Source organism: Vicugna pacos, chromosome 5 (assembly GCF_048564905.1).
Source record: "Vicugna pacos chromosome 5, VicPac4, whole genome shotgun sequence".
NCBI classification, from domain to species: Eukaryota; Metazoa; Chordata; class Mammalia; order Artiodactyla; family Camelidae; genus Vicugna; species Vicugna pacos.
In genome coordinates this window covers 43,816,432-43,838,430 of record NC_132991.1, presented here as the reverse complement: position 1 = coordinate 43,838,430, position 21,999 = coordinate 43,816,432, and the positions used below count along the sequence as shown (strand labels likewise).

General features: G+C 50.1%; 1 protein-coding gene across 1 annotated transcript in view; it reads right to left on the bottom strand.

Annotated features, from left to right (window-relative positions):
• Positions 1-12,843, bottom strand: part of GAD1 (glutamate decarboxylase 1) — a 38,551-nt gene extending 25,708 nt beyond the window's left edge. The window contains exons 1-5 of the mRNA XM_006213960.3: positions 12,751-12,843; positions 11,151-11,295; positions 7,795-7,857; positions 2,094-2,252; positions 133-375 (exon numbers count right to left, since the gene is read on the bottom strand). Coding sequence (XP_006214022.1) covers positions 133-375; positions 2,094-2,252; positions 7,795-7,857; positions 11,151-11,232 — 547 coding nt within the window. The 5' untranslated portion in view covers positions 11,233-11,295; positions 12,751-12,843. The remainder of the gene's footprint in view (positions 1-132; positions 376-2,093; positions 2,253-7,794; positions 7,858-11,150; positions 11,296-12,750) is intronic.
• Positions 12,844-21,999: the final 9,156 nt, after the last annotated feature.

Here is a 21,999-nt window from a genome sequence, read left to right as displayed (position 1 = left end):
GGAGCACTCTGCTGCCTTCCCTTACCAGGGCTTGTGTTTCTCCTTCAGCATGACTTTGCCAACCTTACAACTGGCAAAGGTCCAACACGGGGCAAGGTTGCCACTGCATGTCCACTTGGCTCTCACCCTTACCTGTGCGGACCCCATATTTCAAAGTGTCTCTGCAGTCAACCAGGATCTGCTCCAGGGACTCGGGGTGGTCAGAGAGTTCCAGGTTGAAGCCCTCCATGCCTTCCAGCAGCTGGTGGGGGTGATGAAAGTCCAGCACCTTGGTGGAGCGATCAAACGTCTTGCGGACATAGTTGAGGAGTATGTCCACCACCTCCAGTAAGAATTGCACAGTTTGCTCCTCCCCATTCTTAGCTGGAAGCAGATCTGAAGGGGGAATAGCCAATGAGTGGTTATAACGTGACTCCTATCTGGATTTCTTCGGCTTAGAAATCACCAATAGCCATAATATCTTTATAGGCCTAATTTTCTTTCAGGATATGTATGCATGTTGAGAATCTGATGTACCATCTCCCCAGAAAAATGCACGTATGCATATGCATGGCAGCTTTGCATATATTGCATATATAGAAAGTTGTTTCTAATAGTTAGGCTGCTCAGAAATGATCATTAAAAAAGTGCTTCGATGAAGTGAGCCAGAAAGAGAAAGAAAAATACCATATGATACCACTTATATGTGGAATCTAAAACACACAAATGAACTTATTTACAAAACAGAAGCAGACTCTCACAGATATAGAAAACAAACTTATGGTTACCAGGGCAGGAAGTGGGTGGGAAGGGATAAATTAGGAGTTTGAGATTTGTAGATACTACCTACTATATATAAAATAGATAAACAAGTTCACACTGTATAGCACAGGGAACTATATTCAATATCTTGTAGTAACCTAATATGAAAATAAATACACATATGCATACGTATGACTGAAGTATTATGCTGTACACCAGAATTTGACGCAACATGGTAAGCCGACTATACTTCAATAAAAAAAAAAGTGCTTCAAGAATCCATGAGTAGCCTGTCACTGCTGTTGTCCATTTGCAGGCTGACAGGGTACCTGTGAGGCATGTGATGGACAGGGCTTCTGTCTTGCCTCCCCCAATTCCAGGTGAGTGCCTCTACATCTGGTTCAGGTACTGGGCTTTTGGTTTGATGTTATGATGTGCTTGATCTGCTGCTGGTGGAGGGTAAGGCCTCTGTGAGTAGAGGCTGAGGTCCCCCTAAAGAGGGTGGTTCTTTATGGTGTCTTTAGACAGAAAACTAGAACTGGAAGATGGGGCTCAGGAAGGTGGGAGAGGGAGCTCCTGCCTCTCTCTTGACCTTATCCTTTTGGGCTTGGACTTCAGGATGCCTGGAGGGGACTTTGGGTTCCAGCCTCTGTTAGGCAGAATCAGGCTTGGGGAGGAAATCTGTAGGGGGCCCCAAAATGAAGTTGTAAGCCATTACTCAAAAACAGACTGTCTGCATAGGAGGCTCTGTGTCTATTTCTTGGATTATCTCTCCAAGGTTTAGTGAGTCTTGTTGACTGTTCTGGTCTGGCCTCCATGACTTATGGGGAGTTCATGGAAAGGAGTCGGGGTGGGTTTACCTTTGAGCTGGTTGGGAAAGACCGGGAAAGCACCGCCTGAGACCACATGGCAGGGGCAGCAGTAATGAGTGAAAGATTTCCAAAAAGAAATCGAGTTTCAGGACAGTGCTTGGTTATGAAGTTCAGTGACACAGCTTCCCGCAGGGTGATTCTGTGGTGGTTGTTGCCACCACCTTGGAGGATAAATGTTAACGGATCATTGGATTTTTTTCCATTTTCTTTGGATTCTGAGATGCTATGAATCTATGTTTGTCCTTGCAAGTGTCTTTAGAGTTGACTGTTCTGATTGCCCTCATTCAGCTCTCAAATGTTGGAGACATGGGAAGTAAGGAAGGAGGGAGTATATTCTATTCAAATATGGGAAAAGCAGTTTTGTGATGGTTCAAAGAGAGTAATGATATTTTTGGTCAAAGAAGCAAAATTTCAGGAAAAAGTCAAGAAATTCAAATAAGGAACCTACTGGATAGGGATGGGGCTGGGGCTGGGGACTACCTCGAGCAAACAGGTTGGAGAAGTCGGTCTCTGTGCGCCGGAAGCGGCCATCCCTGTCGCTGTTTTCACAGGAAAGCAGGTTCTTGGAGGACTGCCTCTCCTTGAAGGCACTCACAAGCCTACTCTTCTCTTCCAGGCTGTTGGTCCTCTGCAAGAAGCCTGTAGCACAAGAAGCTGGGTCAGAGGGAGTGCACCAAACTCCCATCCTTGGAGGGTCAGCTGCTGGCCCAGGTCAGCTCTCCAAACAGGGTTCTCACTTCTCCTGAGAAGCCACTGAGTGTCTGTTTTATATACAAGGAGTCTGGCACTGCTCGCCTTCAGGCGGGGAGGGGGCAGTGCCAAGTGTCATCAGTGGCACAGACCCAGTCATGCAAGAGAGAAAAACAGTAAGTGAAGCCCATTCTCCTCTCTGAACATGACAGTGAATGCAGAATTAAGTCAATTGGACAGCTTCCACTCCAGTAACCAGCCCCAGGATGGGATTTTAAGGGAAGGGACGCAAACGGAGAGGATGCTGCCAGCACTGGGTTTATGGGCTGTGCAACCAGAGGGAGGAGGGGGTGAGGACCAGCAGAGGGAGGGAGTGAGGACCAGCACTGAGGATTGGGGAAGATTTTTTCCTTGGGCACCACATAAATGCTACCAGGGTTGAATGTAAGTTTAATTTTTCGGACCCAAACCTAAAGTGCGGCTTTTCCTCTACCACCCTTTCTCCTTCAATAAAGGTATTGGGGAAAGAGACAAGAAAGCCTAAAATTTTATGTGTGGTGACATTTAATTCTAGAAATACTGATTGAGCACCCACTGTGGGAAAGGACTTTGCTAAGCATTTAGGATGGGGCAGATGAAGATAAATGAGACTGATCCCCTCTTCTCTGGGAGCTTATAGCTTGGTAGATGGTGACCAACAACGTAATGAAGCTAGAAAGCCATCCAAGAACTCCACGGACTTGACCTCTGAGCCCAGAGTAGGCTTTAAAGCACCTCCACTCTGGCCTTCAGAAGGAGTGGAAATCTCTCCAACTTGAGACGAGCTGCAAACACCACCAGCAGAAAACCCAAAAGGGCTGGAGACTGCCAACTAGGAGTACATTCCCTGCCTCAGTTCCTCCACCCACCCGTCCCCTCTGGACCCACTCCTTCCCTCAGCATCTTCTCCAATTCAGCCTCGATCTTAGCCTGAAATGCAACACCCTTAAAAAAAGAAAGTTCTAAACTCCTCAGTGACCCCAAAGCTGTCTTTGTAGATGCCAACCAAGGTCCTTGGGGAGTCATGCACATCACAAGGCAGGCTTGGAGGAAAGTCCCAGGAGGTTGGAGGAGAGACAAGTTAATCTGGGGAATTTGGCTTTACTTCCCCAGGATTGCAGTTCAGTGGTGAGGGGTGGAGGAAGGAGGGCTGCAGGGGAAGACTGCGGCGATTAGAATCCTCCCACACACAGGAGCAGGGTCTATTTTTGGAGGGAAGAATAGGAAGGCAGAGACATCAGGCCTTTCATTGTTCCCAGCACCTTTTAAACTTACCACAAAAGCCCTAAAGGATATCAGGAGGGGGACATACACTCTAATAGAGCTCCATGCTTGGATATAAAGATTGGGGTGGTCTATCCTCTCCCTCGCCTCTTCTCCTACTTTCTGAATTCCTCCTCCAAATCCCCAGAGTCCAAAACCAGGAGCCTGCACTCATTAACCAGAGGGATGGATGCAGGATTCCCTGGCTCCTGAGTTAGATTGCTCCCCCGTGCCCAGAACAGGGAGCTGTGGAATGCTGCCACACTAAAAAGACCAAATCCATGTGCCCAGATGGAGGTGAGGTCCTGCCTAGCTGAATGCCTACTCTTTCGGTCTCTGATCTCTGGTAGGCTTGGATTCACTTCTGGCAAAGTTTTAAGTCTCTCTGCCTTGAAAGCCCTTAGCAACTCCTTTCCTCTGAGAAAGGACTTCCATTTGGGCTTTGGATATTAATCTCCAAAGGAGGTTTTGACACAGGCGTTCCCAGAGGTATCCTGATAGGAACGGAAATGACAATTATGACACAACTTTAAACCTGAATCCCATTCCTGGACACACTTCCTGAAATGCTCTAGGAATCAGTGTTTTTACATCTTGTAATTGTCTTATGAATAACATACTTACATTAAATTACAATTTGTGTTAAAAACCATTAATTAGCTAATATAAACACTAAATGGATATTATTATTGGAATAACTTTTTCGGAAGGTATCTGTTTTCCAAAATATTGGGAGCCTCAATGAAAGGGAAATGACCCAGTCCTCTCTGGGCTCTGAGAGGCTCTGGAAGGAATTGGATGCTTCTCCCAAGGATGATGGGATAGTGGATGATACTGAGGTCTGTACTTTGACAACTTCCCTGGAAAACAAGGGGTCCTGGAAACAGAGTTCCCTGAGACTGAAGCTGACTGTACTCCCTTCTGGCTCTACATCTCAGCTATGAGGACCTGGGTTAAGCCTGTGAATAACTGGGAACTTAGCTCAACATTCTTAGGAGGCAAAGAGGCAAGCAGAGGAGAGCTGAAGCCTCGGTTGGCTTTGGTCAAGTTGTAGCCCTGACTAGCTTCCAGGGATGAATAGGAGGCAAGGCCATCATGACTCAACCTCTGGGCCAAGGGAGGATCCTGCTGCTGGTTCCTCACTGCTGCCCCCAACTTAAAGGCCTAATCAGACCAGTGGGTGACCGTAAGTGTGAAGAACTGGAGAGCACTAGCTCAAGCCAGTTGTTTCCAAGTGAGGCTTGGAACTGTGCCTGGTGTAAGGGCACATGCCCAAGGGGGCAAGTGAGGACCGAAGCTCAACCCCCCTGCTCTGGCTCACCAAGCTGTAGCATGGAGTTGCATCTCCCTAGAGGAAGGGGCTATTTGCCTGATTTTTCTGGGCTAAAATTACCCTGCCAGATCTCCTCTCCCCAAACCTTTTTTTTTTTTAACTTTAAGAGAAGCCATAGATATAGAGTATTTGAAGTCTTTCTCTGTTAAAAAGTTGGCAAATCATACAAAATTAAACACACACATACAAACACATACACACACTGCCTAGGCTAAATAAAACTACTCAAGGGCTGTAACTGGCAGCCAGTTTGGGACCTCTGCGTAAAAAAGTGACTGAGGCCCAAGGACACACTGGGAAGTTAGCAGACCCCAGAGCCAGAACTGAGGGCTCACTACATCTCTTCTATTTAGGTCATGCCATCATGCCTGTAGCCATCCCATTCTACCTCTTGGCAAGACCCTGGGTTTCTTCTGGCCGACTGCTCTCCCAGGGGATTCTGCTTCCAGAGCAAAGAGTTCCACTGGTGAGACCTGGGGCCTTCCTTGCAGCTTTATTCTCCTAGGGGAGGGGGCAATCCAGGAGAGGGGATAGGAGAGTGGGTAGCAGTTGAATCAAGATTCAAGGCACTGAAGATGCTTAGTGGGGGTCACTCAGGGCAATGAATTTGGAAGTGAGATGACCATTAGTCCTTCAGCTACCTTAAGATCAGAGGTCAAACCAATCTGGATAGTGTCAGGTCAAGAGGGTCATGAAGGTCTGGGATTAAGGGATGAAGGTATCTGTGTGGAGGAGGGGAGGAGCCTGTGGATTCAGGTCAAAACCAAAGACTGCACTTTGTCTTGGGAACTAAATTAACGGAGAAAGCCTGAGTTGGCCCAAAGTATGGAAAATAAACGCTAATGTGGAGCCTCCTAACCTGCCTTTAGCAGAAGACAACTTCCCCTTAACACACTACCAGCTGGCTCCTGTCACAGGTGTCGCAACTTTCCTGAAATTAGTGTCGGGGAGTTGGGTAGAAGCAGAAGAAACTCCCCCAGGGTGGTAGCCCCCAAATGCCCAAGAACTCACCCTCAGGGGAAGCTGATGCAAACTTCTGTTCCCCTATTTCGGGGCCCAGGGGAAGCTCCTGCCCCTTTACCCTTTAGGGATACTTTAGGTGTGTCTCTCTTTGGGACGTTTAGACCTTTTCTTCTCTGGGACTCCAGGACCTGCAGTCGGGGAGGCAGGAGGCACCTCCCTGGGCCGAGGTCAGGAGGCGGGGATGCGGATGGATGAAGGCCGCCTGCCAGGCAGGCCTAGGACCGCGGGGAAAGCAGCCCTCACCCCGAGCCTCCTCCTCCCTGTCCTCGACCGCGTCGGGCGCCCGGGGCTCGCTCAGTTCTGCTTGCCCGGCTGCAAGACAATGACGGCTGCTGAAGCCGAGCGCCGCGGCCGCCGAAGGGACCTGGCGCTAAACGGTCCATTAAGCTGGGAATGGCGGCTGGGGGAGGGGGCTATTTATAGAACAAAGCTCGGCTGCCGCCAGCTGCCCCCGCGCGGGGACGCGGCCCCACGAACCTCGCGTGCTGGGGAGAGGGTCAAAGCTCGGGGCCACGCCGCCGCGGGGCTGGGCTTTCCCTGTAAAACAGCTCAGACTAGGAGTTGAGCAGCCCTTTCTCACCGTAAATGCTGCTTCCGGGATCGAGGGGACCGAGCCGCAGAAACGCGGGGAGGGCGTCGCGTGGCAAAGCGGAGGAGGGAGGGTGACCCCCGGAAGCTGCTAAAGAACCCCTCTCGCTCCAGCCACAAACTGCCGCCGCCAGGAAGCCCCGGGAAGCGGGGCAGCTGGGAAGATCTGGCCCAGAGACCACCGGCTCGCCCGCCCTCTCGGGCGCTCCCAGGCTGGGCAGGCGTGCCCAGCGCCTGCTCCGCCGCTATCTCCCGCGCGCAGCAGCTGACGGATGGCCTTTTAATAAGCCCCTCGTTAATCTTCCTCCGCCTCTCCACCCCCTGCCCTGGGACGTCCGTATTTTCTGGCCTGATAAGGGTAGAGATTTTAGACGGTGAAATGTAGCAAGGAAATCGAGTCCTCATTGTTCAGCCGGAGCCACTCAGCTGTATCCCTTCGAACAAATCTCCTTTTTTTCCTTTAAAAAAATTGCACCCCTTGGGCGTTTTCATTTTAGACCCTCACGTCTCCAGAAAGCAGTTCTTTTTCCTCTCCAGCTCCCAGATCTATTTTCCTTCCTCTCTGGTAAGTCGTGCCTGATGCCCCCTTTCCCTCTTGCGGCCTCACACCCCCGCCTGCCCTCTTTCCCTTCCTTCCTCTCCTTCAAAGGCAAGCTCGGCAAACCCTCGAGCTTGTGCCGCCCGCACCTCCTCCAGGCAGGCCACGAGGGCTGCAGGCAATCCTTTCTCTTAGCTGCCAAGGCCCCAATGAACGAAATCTGAACGCATTTCGACGGACGTCAAAAACCTCCCGCCGAGAAGGCCACTTGAAACGCGCGATGGTGGAGAGGGAAGGGGGACAACGTGTCAGCCACAGTCTTAGGCGGATATCTTGCCTTGGGCCTGCTCTCCAGGAAAGCCAGGCCGTTTTACACCACCTTCGGGAAGCGCAGGCGGAACGCATGGGTCGATACGGCCCCAGAGCGGGGCTGTCACGCGGGGGCGCTGTGCTCGCGCCCAGCCAGGAAGCCCCGCGGAAGCGCGGGACTCCAGCGGGAAAGGTCCCTCGCGGGCGCTTCAGGAGAGGGCAGAGGAGGGTCAAGGCCAGTAGACGAGCGTCTCTGCCGGGCGTCCCGGCTGTAGACACCTTATAGAAAACCAGACGCAAAATCCAGGATCCCCTTCCGCTTAAGTCCCACTCTTCTTAACCAACATAGCCCTCTCGCCTCGCCTCGCTGCGGGGCCCCAGCGGGCTCTTTCACTTACCACAAATCTTCAGCCCCAGTTTTCTGGTGCATCCGTGGGCCACGCCGCACCAGGTGTCATACGCTAGAAGGCAAGAGAGGTGCCATCAGTGAGGGTCGGACCGTCGGGGCAAAGGTTTTCTGGGGAGGATAGGGGCAGGTCTTCGCCAGTGCGCCTCATTGAGAAGCTCTTTCCCAAAAGGAACGAAGACCCAGATCTTCGGGCCGATGGACAGACTTGAGCCCTCCGAGGCCCTACCACACGCCCTCTCTGTTCCCACCTTGGATACAGAACAATGTCTCTGAGAGCCGCGAACCCAGAGACCCGGCCTTGCCTCTGAGCGGCCCCTGTGGAGTAGCAGCCAAGGGCTGACCCCACATGCAAAGGGCCAGGCGAGGACCCTCGAGTTACTCAGCACCGACCCTCGGGCTCTGTCCCTTGGTTTCCACCCCGAAGACTCGAAGGGCGACCACAGCGGCCCGGAAAGGGAACACAGAGACATCTGGGATCAACACATCTCATAATTTCTTGGCGGGTCTCCAGCCGAGTGGCAGCTTAAAATAAACTGGCATGAAATGGGGTCGCGGAAGAGTTCAGGAATTAATTGGGTGAAAAATAGTATTTGACTAGATGATCGGGCTCGCATGGCTGCTCTTCAGTGGGACTGGGGAGTCGGTAAGACAACAGTATGCCTCCAGTCCTCATCCCCTGCCCTCTCTTCCCAACCTGCCCCTCATTAACCCTTCCCTCAGACATTCAGATCTGGAGCAGGCGAAGGCGAAGGGAACCGGACACTTATCCTCTGCGTCTGAATCGCGGACCCAGGCGCTGCCATATTCTCAAACTCCTCGGCGTCTATCCTGCCCCCGGGGTTCAACTTCCAGCGTGGTGAATCTAGTGTGAAATTCCCCTAGGATTCCTCAAAGCAGGGCTCCTCCAATCACTCCCATCCCCCACCCCATCCTGGCCCGTGCCTTCAGCAGGGCGCGGATGTTGGCTGCGATAAGGACAGTGACATCCATTAAACCCGAGGCACAACAGAGCCACAGCGGGGAGAAGAAATAGCGCGACATCAGTGAGACAGCATGCCACATATGGAGTTCCTGCAACAGACAGTAAATTGGTGTGAAAACTAAACCCTAATAATGATACCTGGCAGTTAAATAGTTATTTCCACCCCATAGAGTGCTTTTATTTTAAACAGTGTCTCACCTAATCCTCATAACAACCCTATGAAACAAGAGGAGTCATCATCTGAGACTCATTTTACAAATAAAAACATTGAGGCTCAGAGATGCTGGGAGTCTTCCAAGGTCACTCAGCCATGGCATTAGAGTTTAGATCCACTGCACTGCCTTTTAGAGTTGAGGATTATAGTGCAAGAAAGGGAGAGGTAGGGAGAGGAAGTGAGAGAGCCCCTTTGAGGTACTGAGAGCAGGAAAGATTGAGCGGCCAAGGGCAAGAAGGAGGGGATCGCTGGAGCAAAAGGTGGAGTAAGATTGTGCGGACTGAGCAAGGAGACCTAGAGCGGCAGAGAAGCAGAGCCAGCTGGGCGGGTGAGGATGTGTCTGCAAGAAAGGGCGAGAATGGGTAGACAGCCAGACATGCGTGTGCAGCCTAGGAGATGCTCATGCCCCGGCTGGGCTGGAGGGCAGGCGATGGTGTTCTCAGTACAGGTGCTTCATGCTCTTCCCTGGCCGGGTCCTTGGCTATCTTCCCTCCCCCTTGGTGGCTTCCAGGTGCGGCAGGCCGTGTGCGAACTCAGGTCAGCACCTCTGCTGGGTCTCGGACCCAGGGTTGGGCGAATGCGCTCCAAAGGGCTTGCTGCCTCTGGAAAGTAGGTGCGCGGGTGGCTGTGGGGTGTGGGTCTCAAGGGTGGGTGAACAAAACGGCTTCCCAGCCCTGCCAGACATCAAAAAGGGGATAGGAAACATGCAGAGGACTGGAAAAGAAATCTATCAAGGCCAGAGCATCAGACAAAGGCGCGCAGGCTTCCTGTTTCTCTTGGTCTGTTCTGGCCAGCTCTGGTAGCCAGTGCCCAGCTCACGTGCCACCAAGGCTGGAGGCTCTCCCGAGCCCCTCTTTGTTGTGTGGGTAATTGTAGCTTGCATGGGGAGCGGGGAGAGGGAGCTGCAAAGGGAATTGGAACGTAGCCTTGGAATTTAAGAGAAGGCCTCTGGCCCGGAAGCCAAGGGCAACACCTAGGAGTTGGAAAGAGGGCTTACCCAATAACATCCCTCCCCCGCCCCGTCTTCGCTGGTGAGAACAATTGACGTTTTCTCAAGCTTATATAAAGAGCCATAAAAGCAAAGCAATAAGCCCTTTTTCTAACCACACTACCATCCCTAAGCCCCTTTTACACAGAAATTCTGGGGCTGTTACTATCTGGAGCTGATAGATTTTGAGGGAGCACATTTCAAACCAAATCGGAAAAAAGGAAAACAATTCCTTCATCACCACGCCTCTACAAAGAGGTAGGGAATCAATCTGAATTAAAGACAGATTCTGGAAATGGGTTGCAGAGCCGCGTGGAGCTAGAGGTGGGGAAACATAAACCTCCCCACCTTTTATCTGGTTCCCCTTTTCTTCCTCTCTCTTCCGGACTTGTCAATTGCTGACAGGTCTTGGGCGCTGGAGGAAAGAGAGGGCTGCTCTCTAGCCCTGGCAAAGCTCTGGCCTCCTCCTGGTTCCCTACTTCTTGCCACTCAGGATGCTGCCCGCTTTTCTTTTTCTTTCTTTCTTTTTTTTTTTTTTTGTCTCTGAAATGTAATTGTCTAAAATGTCGAGGCTTGATTTCAAACCGTTTTATGCACCTTTCTTACCCCTGGCTTCTCCCTCACTCATCAATAGCTCAACGCAAATTTGAAGCAATTAGGGAACCCGAGTTTTCTAAAAGCTGCAATTAACGTCGAAATTTCCTCTGATTATAGACTTCGAGCACAAGGCAGGAAGAAAGGAGGGGGCAGTCAGATCTCGGCTCAACGAAAGCTGAAGACAGAAAATTCTCTATTCCAGCTGAGACTCCCGACTCCTCACACCGCCCGGTGCCCTGACCCCTGTCGTCCCTCCAAGCAAAGAAACCATACACAACAAAAACAACACTCTCGCCAAGCGTCCTTCGCCTGCAGCTAAGCCTCGGAGGATCGCCGCCGCTCTGGTCCTGCATGATTCCCATTTTCTTAGTGCCCTGGAATCGCCTAGCATCCCTGGCAGTTGAACGACCTCTGGTCGGAACCTGGGTCAGGGCCCCATTTCTTTCCAATCTCCATCATCTGGGCGGCTCTCCCCCTTCCCTTTCCGCCAGTGCTGCCGCCTCACGTCCCAGCGCCCCCATCTTCCCCGCAGTCCATTTGATAGGAAACTGGGGCAGGACCTACTTGTGGGGCGCAGGTTGGTAGTATTGGTGTCCGCCCCCGCGTTCGAGGAGGTTGCGGACGAGGAAGGGGTCGAAGACGCCATCAGCTCAGTTGTCCCGGGGCCTCTGATGTCCAGGGTCCTCGGCCGGTTGGGCGCAGGAATAGGCTGCAAAGAGAAATGAGAGCTGTGCGGGGAGGGCTTCCGGGGTCCGGCACGCGGGAGCCGACTGAGTGGACGCGAGCGCGAACGATCGCGCTGAAGTCTGGGCTCCGGAGAGAAAGGCGAGAGGAAGGGCAGCTAGCGGGTTGGGTCCGGGTGTGCGGGGCGGAGGACTGGGAGAGGAGGAAACGTGCGCGCGAGCTCTGGGACTTGGGCGCCGGCAACGTAGCCCCGGGCGACTCTGGCAACGCGGTGGGGCGAGAGGGAGCGCAGGGCTGAGACCAGGGGAGCCCAAGGCCAGTGCAGGTCTTGGGGGTGCAGAGGACTGGGCTACGCGAGGGCTAGGGTGGCTCAGTGCACGATTTTCCAGTCTAGCCGCGACAAGCCCTATTAGGCTCTCGGCAGCCGGCGGGAGGGCAGGCGGGAGGAAAGGGGGGGCACTGGGCGGGCACGTCTGGTTCGGTGTCTGGTTCCCGCTGTTGTGTCTGGCTAATTCCCTGGAAAGAAGGCTAACTGCTCCGGGGACCCGGGACTTTGGTGAGACAAGGTGAGAGGAAAAAAGGCCCATATCTTTATGTTCTCTCTCGGAGTTGGCCGGGGAAGAAATACCGTCACCTTGTACTCCAGACAGCCAGAAAGCAGCGAGTCGGAACCTCGCTTGTCTCCCTCTTGCCCCACCCCATTTTGAGCCATCTCAAAGCCAAGGACGGGGCTGGGTCTGTGTTCCTGTATTTCTCCTCCACCCAACTCTCTGAGGTCCCTGGATTTCTCGATGCACAGACCCAGAAAGGGTGAGGGAGGCAAGAAAGGTGAACGTCACCGGGGAAAGGAACTTGCACCCAGCGCGCGGGAGGCGGCAGACAAGGATACGTGCGCAGCGCCCCTGCTCCGCGTTTGGCGCTGGTGCGATGGCTTCCGAAGGCCGGAGGACAGAAGGAGTGCGGGCGAAGCTGGGTAGATCTAAGCGCCTACACAGTAGCGCCCGCTGGCCACCGCCTCCACACCCTCCATAGGACCCCATACCTAGCCCGGAGCGCGCACTTGCACAGCAACACAGGCAGCGGGTAGACCGTGGCTTCTGGGGAAGTAACAGGTTACCGTTCCGAGTCACGCCTTCGGCAGCTGCTGGCCAAAGGCCCATTGATGGGGCCGGTGCTCGCAGCCGGGAAGCGGGGTCGGGTGGGGGGGATCGCTCTTGCTGCACTTCTGCAGGAGATTTAGTCTCTGTGTATCCCCGGGGCATGAATCGCACTGGTGCGGATAGGATGATTGAGAGGGCTGGGGTCTTTGCGCCGCGCAAGAACAGAGAGCCAGGACTTGGGCCAGCGGAACGCACTCGTTCCGTAGGCAGACACCGGGAGGTAGGAGGTGGGGTGGTCAAGAAACCGCGGGAGAAGAGGACCCAGCTGAACAGTCTGGGCTGGGCTCTGGGAAGGTCCGGGCGGCCGCGCACTTACCCACCTAGGCTGGGTGACCGCAAGACCCGCGCTCCGGTCGCTCTTCTGCGTAGCGTCCTGCGATCTGACCCACTCGGCCCGGCCCTGCCACAGGCGTAATCTCCCCGGAGTCACCTCCAGCAGCCACCTCGCTCCCGCTAGCACCGTCCCGCACGCGAGCGCCAGGAAGAGAAGAGAGCGATCCAGAGAGGCGGCTGCTTGGCTTTGGGGGAGGCGGGGGAGGAGTGGGGAGGCGGGGACCGGCTCGGCGGGGGAATCACGAGGCCTTTGCTCGCGGGGGCAGCTCGTCGGCAGAGCGGCGGGGCTCCTTGCAGGTGCCTGACCGCCTCTGGAGGTTTATAGGACGATTATAAATCCAGATCACGGGTCTGCGCCCGGGAAAAAAAGGAAAGAAAAAGACTATGAGTAATCCAGAACGTACTCAACACGCTCCGCTTTTTGAAATAGGCAGTGTCGGGTAAGGCGAGGGAACAGATAATTCCTACGAAGAATTCTGCCTCACTGAGTGCATCTCCCCCGCCTTTCCCTTCTCCCACTCCCGTATCTTCGGGATGTCAAGAGCAGTAGCTTTGCCTCAGTCTCTCTCCCCGCAGTTCGCCCAGCTCTGCGACCTCACAAGGCTTCCTTGAGGTAAAGCGCGCTCCGAGTCGTGTCCTTGCTGGCTCTCTACTGAGCCAGGATTGTTGTAAAAGCAAAGAAGGCAGAGATAAGGGGCGAAAACTCAGACTCTAAGAGATCTCTCCATCTCCTTTTCACTTTAGTTTCCTCATCTAGCTTGGAGCCTCCCCAATTATTTCACCTGAGCGCAGCTACCCAGTGCCACCTGCAAAGGGGTCCGGTTTCCAACCCACTGTGCGCTCCCTCCTAGCTTTGGTCGCCTTGGCAATGGGGAGAGGAATCCTCCTGATTGATCACATCTGAAGGTTAATAACACGCACGAGCGCCGCTGCACACACAAGGGGAACTTGTGCACAGAGGTGGCCTGGGTGGGGGTGGGGTAAAGGGAGAGGACCCGCCCTCTCTGCCCAGGCCCACTCCCCTCCCTTCCCCCTTCGATTTCACGCTTTTAAAGTTTTCTCCTTTTGCAATATTTAAGCGTATTTAGCAAACTGCCAGGTTCAGAAAGCCCCTCACTGGGAAAAGGCGTTCACGGAAAAGTTTCCACCAGATGGCGCCAGGCGCCCAGAGACGGGAGAGGCCCAATGCTAGCCGGGTCCTTCCTCGCGCTCCAAAGCCAACACCTGGAGGGCTGGCCGGGTTTTCAAGCCATCCCTCAGGCACCCTCGTTTCTAATTTATGTTCTCCTCTTTCCTCTACCTCAGCTCGTTTTCTTTAGGGCAAAACAAAGTTGAACTTTGTGTTTGGGTGATACCATGTGACTAGTGATTCCTTTACTCGTTTTCACAGTGATTTTCCCCACCGTTTTGGTGCAGCAGGCAGGAGTTATTTATGGACACGTATGCGGCCTTGCGGGTCCACCAGAGGCCCGTTCCTTCTCTCTGAATGTCTTATTGCCTTTCACCACGACACAATGAGAATGCCGAAAATCTTACAAATCACTGAAAATTTCATAAGGGAGAGTGAAGATTCCACCCTGGGAAGATCCAGCCCAATCAGTAAGAGGGATCTCGCTGTGAGGTTTGAAATAACCGCGTTGCCCTTGATACAATACTCCTGCCTTCTCTCCACCTTACAATGAAAGCTCGTACACTTTTTAAGGACGGAAGAGCATCCCAAACAGTAGGCGTGTAGTAACCGCAGCTCTTGGTGCCAGAGCTCAGGACTGGGCAAGGTGGGAGTGCCCACTCCGCGCAGGAAACATCCCTGAACCGCGCAGCTTCTCTGCAAAGATTGAAATGCGCGGTTTATTCGGAAATGAGGCTTGGAATTCCACCCACGCCCCCTCCTCGAACTTCCCTGAAAGAAATGTTTGCACCAATCAGGGAGCCCTGTGCTAGTGCTAAATCATTCGAGACGCGTGGGCAAGGAGGCTGGCTGGAGGAGGCAACAAATCTCGGAGCCCCTCAGGGTCGGCTGTGCCAGGAAGACGCCTGCTCAACCTGTCTCCTCCACCTTTTCCCAAGACCCGAGATTCCCTGGAAAGGAAGATTCGTTTACCTTCACCTGTGGCATCAGACTGAGAAATTTCCAACCACTCCCTCTTCTGACCCCGGTGTCCAAAACACTCACCCCTAACGTTTTAGCCAGTAAATAATATAATCCCGCTGGAGAATGAAATCTCCTACAAGACTGTGATATCGCAAACTAAAGCTGAGTTCGTCCACCTGCGAGGACTTCCCTCACTTTCTCCTCTATGAGGGGGGGCAGGAATGAAGGATCCTGCTCACTCTTAATTTAAAATGTTTAAATATTAGTAATTAAACGGCTATTTATTAATCACCTACTCTGTGCCAGGTGCTGCTCTCATGGAGTTCACACTGTCCTGGCAACTTATCCTTGCACTCAGCCGATCCAGTTAGGCGGGGAGAGTAACCGACTTGGGGACTTCATGGTTTTGATTTAATTTCCAATTATCTCCCATTCCAACCCAGACTTCAGGGCTCAGCGGAGATGGTAAGGAACTGAGGGCCTGGAATTCCAGTTTCAGCACAAGGACTTAGGACACAGGGCACGGCTCTGTCAGCACCAAGGACAGAGCCCACGGTTTGGTTGCTTAAGCCTCTCTTTTGTCCGCTTGGGTTTCCAGCATTTAGCCAACCAGCCCCTCTCGCCCCATCCGCCACCCGGCAGTAACCGCTATTCTTGTCTTTCCTTGCGAGGGGGTGGTAGTAGTGGAGTATTTCACCCCCCTTTCTCTCCTCTCAGGCAAGAATTTGCACGGAGGTGGTTGTGGTTGTCTTTCGGCTCTTCAGAACACTTGGGATCTATATTTTTGTTTGCGTTTTTCACTCTTCTTTTTATCTTTTATTACTCCCCGAGGGGAAAATGCTTTGGATAATGGGGGTGGAAAAAAAGATATCCTCTCTGGGGACTCGAACCGGTGGTGAGGGGTGGCCCGGAAGGGAGTGGCATCCGCCCAGCTGTTTCGTTTGCATTTGATCTAAGATTAAGCGCTTTGAAGAAATGGGAACAAGACGGCCCAGAGGCAGGAGGAAGAGGGAGGCGAGTGCGACCCCTCCGGTCTCTTCTGGGCGTGAAGGTTTTGTGAGCCTGCAGCCTGGCCTACTCGATTATGTCCTCTGAGGACAACCTTCCTTTAGGTCAAGGATGACTGGGACTTGGGAACACGACCCTCCGCCCACAGTGCCCTTACCACGGGAGGTTTAAAGATTACTCCAACCGGATTTGGAGCCGAGCCTTTCAGCAAAGGGAAAAAGGGAGTGGGTGGAGTAAGGAGTGGAAGGGGCGCTCAAATGGGCTACCAGGGAGATTTTTATGCATAAAATACGATCTACGTCAAGGTGAATAAATCAGAAACGTCAATCTTTGTGTGTGCGTGACGCATTTAGCATTTTTAGCCTCCAGGAAAGAAAGGTAATTTAGAACCAGTGTTGGTTCATTCCAGACTGCTCGTTGAAATCTATTTTAAGTATATAATTTATGACCAAAAAAGAGAGGAAAAAAAAATGGCAGTGCTCACCGTTTAAGTGTGTCTCCCGAGATGAGGACTGTGGAAGCGCTGTTAACCTTACACTCGGCCTTTCTTAAGTAGGGGCGAAGGTCTATTCGGTGTGCTTCTATACTTTAAAGATAGTTCCCCAAATCATTCTGGACTTTCTTTGGGAACCGTAGCTAAATCGACACTCTTATCCCCTAACAGACATCACACTCACTCCTGGAAGACAGGAAAGGGTTAAAAGTGTGGCGAGGGAGGGAGAATTCCAGCCGGAATGACGCTGGAGAGAACTCCGGATTTATCTTTTCTCCTAAAAAAAGAGAGCTGAGTTCCTCAGATAATCGTCAAATGGTCCCTTCCCCCTTGCTATTCAGCAGATGAAAATATTCTAATATTATAGAAATTAATCAAAAGTGATAGAGTAATTTGTATTTGGGCAAATCTTGGTGCACACGTTAAGACGCCCAATTCTCGCTATTTCAAACAAGACGACGGAGGGGCCACCAGGTGGCGATAGATCACAATTTCTGAGAGGAAACAACGGACCCCACAAAGGAGCAGTTCTTAAAGGCAAACTGCAGGCAGGCCCTTTCCAGTTCACACTCTGCCATATTTCACAATACAGGGCTCCTGCTGCTGCTGCTGCTTCTTTTTTAATGCTGACAGATGCTGCCAGAAGTGGCAGCTCAGGGTTTCTGTCCCTCTGGTTAAAAAAAAAAAAGGCAGGGGGATGCAGAATATCCATTTCTTTCCCACAGAGCTGCTTTTTAATGGTAGCCTCAGGACAGGAACTCCAGCATTAGGCAAGGTGTTTCACTGCAAAGCTGGACACCAAGAAAGTAACAGATCTGGCTTGCAATTCTGACAGAGAACTTCTATGTGTTCAATTCTTCTCTCAACAAAAACTAAGACAAAATCAGTGCTTTCCCAAAAGAGTGGGATGCAAGAAAGATGATTTCCTATATGAGATGCTTTTTAGTGAAATAGAATATGGAATAGTGATACAGTTGAGCCTTGAACAACTGGTGGGGGTTAGGGGAAGCAGCCCTCCCCAGAGTAAAAAATCCCTGTATAACCTAGTCCACCTTCCATATATAGGGTCCCTCAACATCCACGGTTCCTTTGCATCCTAGGTTCTGCATTCACAGTTTCAATCCACCTGGAATCATGTAATACTGTAGTATTTACTGTTGAAAAAAGTCTGGGTCTAAGTGCACCCTCACAGATCAAACCTGTGTTGTACAAGGCTCAAACGTATTTTATCTATTTCTTTCAGTGTAAAAGCTCTTGAACTATTTAGAATGAAAGGTATTTAGTCCTTGCTTTCAGATGTAGGTGATTGGGACTGCTGTTTGTGAGAGATTCTGGAAGGTTCTGACTTAGTTGTGGAGAATCTCATAACTTAAACTTCTATTTCAGATCAGATTCCTTCCCTAATCCTGGCCAGTTACTCAGGGGAGAAAGCAGAACCTTAACAGAAGGGATTCATCATTGCTGCTCTAGCTCAGTTTCCTTCTTATCTAAAATGTAGAAGAGCTCACTGGAACGTATTCATACCCAAGTTTCTCACCTGTGTCAGCGGCAAATCAGTGCTGTGTGTTTTCTCAAAGCAACTAGTTATCTGGAGTTCGTTCTATCTTACTCTCACTTGCGAGGCTGCGGTCCTGTTTTCTCTGCCTTTGGGTGAGTCAGGGATCCTTTAGATCTGCAACAACCTGTAATCTCAAGAAGTCCCTAAATATTAAATGATTATTGATATCTTTTCACTGGGGCTACCAGCACATTGTCTCAACTACATAGCCAGGGATAAGCCACAAACAAGCATCAGAGCATGGAGAGATGAATTGGTAAATCTTTATTCTTTTTCTCCTCTAGATCAGAAATGTATACTCTATACTCCCCCTCCCCAAGCCCCCACCCCACACACTAACCTTGATACTGGGCTCGGGCAAGTGATGTGCTTTTGGACACAGGAAGGGAACTAAACTGCAAACCCATGAATTTTGAGGTAACGTGTGATGCATCTTTTTTGTGGTAGTGGCTGACAAATACACCCTCTCACAGTTCTCACAGTTCTCACAGTTGGGGAGAACCAAGAAGGGACCCAGAAGCTCTTGGCGTTCGCTGCCCAGGATTGTTGCCAAAAAACTGGCCTCTGAACCCTGATAGCCAAATTGAATCTTGGGGATAGAGTTTTGGGAGAATTAGAAAAGGACAGCATAAAGCTTTGCCAGGCAAGGGGTGGGGGGGTCACAGCAGGCTAATGCCTTAGAGATTGTGAATCCATCTTGGGCTTGGTGTTCCGAGGTTTTATAGAATAACCAATGGAACAGAAAAGGGGACAACAATCAGGGTGTTTTCTGAGGTGCTGTATTCTTCTGAATCTTGATGAATCCACCTAACATCACACAGAAACTCCAGAGGGTCTGTTCATTCTCCTGAGGCTATCAGCCAATGACCACCTCCCTGGAATACAGCTTCTGGTTAAAGGACAAGCTATTCTGAGTAAAGAATGTATAGGGAGTAGAGAGTGTGAAGGAAAGGTTGGGCGCTGTTTAGCACAAAAGCAGTTGAGCATCTAACTGCCACTAGCCTCTCCCTCAAGTACATGCCTAGATTAACAACCCATGTACTAGACAGCAGCCCGCACAGATTCACAACTGTGAATTTCTGATATGACTTTCCCATTGCCCCAGTGATAAACAGTCTCTCCTCCTTCCCAACTCCTTCCACCGTGCACCCCTTAGATAAGACCCCCATGGAGGTTACCAAAACTCTGCTTTTTGATTTGAATTGACCAATCTGGTCTTAGCCTAGGAACCCCAAAAGCACTCCACTCGCAGACCCTAATAAAGACTTGCACCCAAGGTCTCTGCCTGCATCTTGACCTTCCCCTGTCGCCAACTGCACGTGGCCCCTCAAAGGTGCACCATGTACCTCCTCCAGGACTCGTGAAGTAACAAACTTTTCTATTTCAATTTCCCTTGTGGTCTACTTAACAAATGCTAATTTAACAAAAATCACAAGGGACAGAGAACTAGAGAGATGGCAATGTGAGAAGGTCTCAGTCAGACACCGCTGGTTTTGAAGATGGAGGAATGAGTTCCTGAGCCAAGGAATGCGAGCGGGTTCTAGAATTTGGAAAAGGCAAGGAAATGGATTCTCACCCAGGGCCTCCAGAAAGAATGTAGCCTTGCTGATACCTTGATCTTTCCCAAGTGAGACCCATTTTGGATTTTGGACCTCTAGAATTGTAAGATAATTTGTATTGTTTTAAGTCACTAAGTTTGCTGTAATTTGTTACAGTGTAGAAAATAATACACTTCCTATGTTCAACCTGTGTAAGTGAAAAGCCAGCTTCTCCAGCAAATCTGCTTTTCTATGTTCCTTTTCTTTCAGGGGATAGCACTACCATCATACACCCAACTGGAAGTCATCCTTGACCTCTATCTCTCCCCGACATTTAATGCATCACCAATTCCTGTCAGTTCTTCCTACCTCTAAAATAACTCCTCCATCCCACTGCATCTCTCTGCTCACCCCTCTTTTAGGCTACAGCTGTGAACTGCTAGAATAATGTAACAGTGGAGTTTTGTGTTCCACTACAGTCTGTCCACTACACTTTCATTTACATATTTTTAAATGGAGATCCATTGGGACAGATACATTTCACATCAGTATCTAGGACACACATACACTCTTGAACCAAAAGTTTCACAAAACCGTAATTCCCATATACTCTTCTGCAATGCGTGCTATTTTCTATTCTATGCATTTAATAATAATAAAAGAAAAACTCTAGCTATCTGTGACTCCCTACAGTGATCTCATAACTGACCAATGGATCATGACCTGTAGTTTGAGAACACATTTTTCTACCTGGCTGTTAGAATGCTCTTTCTAAAATACCATCATTTTTCTTAAAATCCCTCAGTGGTCTCCTATTACTTTTAAGGATAAAGTTCAGGCTTTCTTGTGGCTTGTAAGGCCCTCCATTCTCCAGCCCCTTGATCACCACAGCTTCATCTGTCTCTGCTCCAACTGCTTCATTTTCATTTTTCAATCCACTTTTACTTACTTTCTGGACTCAGAATGTATCTACTGATAGAACGCTCACCCCCACTGTTTCTCCTTGTAGCTAATTCCCACTCATTCTGCCTTCCCAGCTGAGACTTCACTTCCCTCTGAATGCTTTCCCTGGACGCCTGGCTCAAGTTAGGTGCCCCTCCAGCACCCTGGACTTCCACAATGGCAGAGTTTATCAGCCTGAGTTTCAACTATGCCAGTGCTGACTGGGATTTGTTCCCCACAGTATACAAAGAAGGACTTCAGTAAATATTGATTGAATAAGTAAGTGAAAGTATTTCATTGGGTTCCCATCTTAAGCCCACTGAGTGGACATTCTCACAGGTTCACATGTTGTTAAATATTTGGATTCTTTCACTGTAACGTGCTATAAAGCTCTGAAGAAGACACAGGTCTGGAACTGAACTGTCCACATAGATACAACTTATTTGCTGATTTATTAAATAGTTTCTAGAGTTTAGCTATGTGTGAAACAGTATGGAACACTGGGTTCAAGATTCACTAGATCTCTCATACAGGGACATAACTTGCATCTCATAGTCTTAATTTCCTCATCTGAATTCACCCCAATTAAAATTTACCTTTGGATATGACGAGCATCCCAAATTTAATTTGTATAACTGATGGGGATAATATAACAGCATGCTCTTAGGACTACTGTGAGAAGCTAGTGAGTTAAATAATATAAAAATACTTTGCAGATTATGTTTAGTTATTAGATATTATATTTAGCTACTCTATACAGATACACATGCTATGTCAGGTTATGCCAACATCCTAAATTACATTAAGGAGTGCAAGTAGGACGAAGAATATGAACAAAGAGGTACTTATCCATAGACATGGATTATCCTGTATGATCAAACCTTGAAAATTCTTAGATTTAGCTGTAACATGGCCTGTGATATCGTGGCTTTTTACTCAGAGAGTTTCTTCCTCAGAACTTTCCTTTTCCTTTAAAAGAAAACTAAAATCTCATGAGTGTAACTAATTTAGTCTGCAGTATCAGTTTTAAGGTATTTAATGAATTTCTTATGGGAGGGGGACAGGCTCCAAAATCAGGTCAGTGTCATCAGCTTGACACATTTCCTTTGATGGGGAGGCATACCAGACATCCCACAAATGAAAAGAACAAGCAGTTCCTGTGGTCTCTGCCAGCCAGCCCTCAGTGCTATCTGACTGTTTATGTAAGCGAGATGATTATACATACCTGTCTCCATTTCTTTCAGACACTCCTGTAATACGGTGCAGCAGAATTTCTTTCTCTGAATGTGAGCAGGCTACAAAATACCCAAAGAATAAACTGTGCCGGCAAGCGTTCTGGATGTGACATGACACTGTGCTGACAGACGAATTACAATTCAAAATGCCTACCCCCAAACCAGATGGGTGCAATCAAACAAATTCCTTAGGAATACTTTTCTTATTTTTACCTCAGTTGGCTTACAATCTGATTTGAAGGTGGCAGAAATTCATCACAGATACAGAATCAGCAAGATAATGTAGAATAATACGTAAAAGTGTGATAAAGTCCTATAAATGTTTTATGAAAAGTCATAAACATTGTCATGGACTTTCTCTTCATTCATT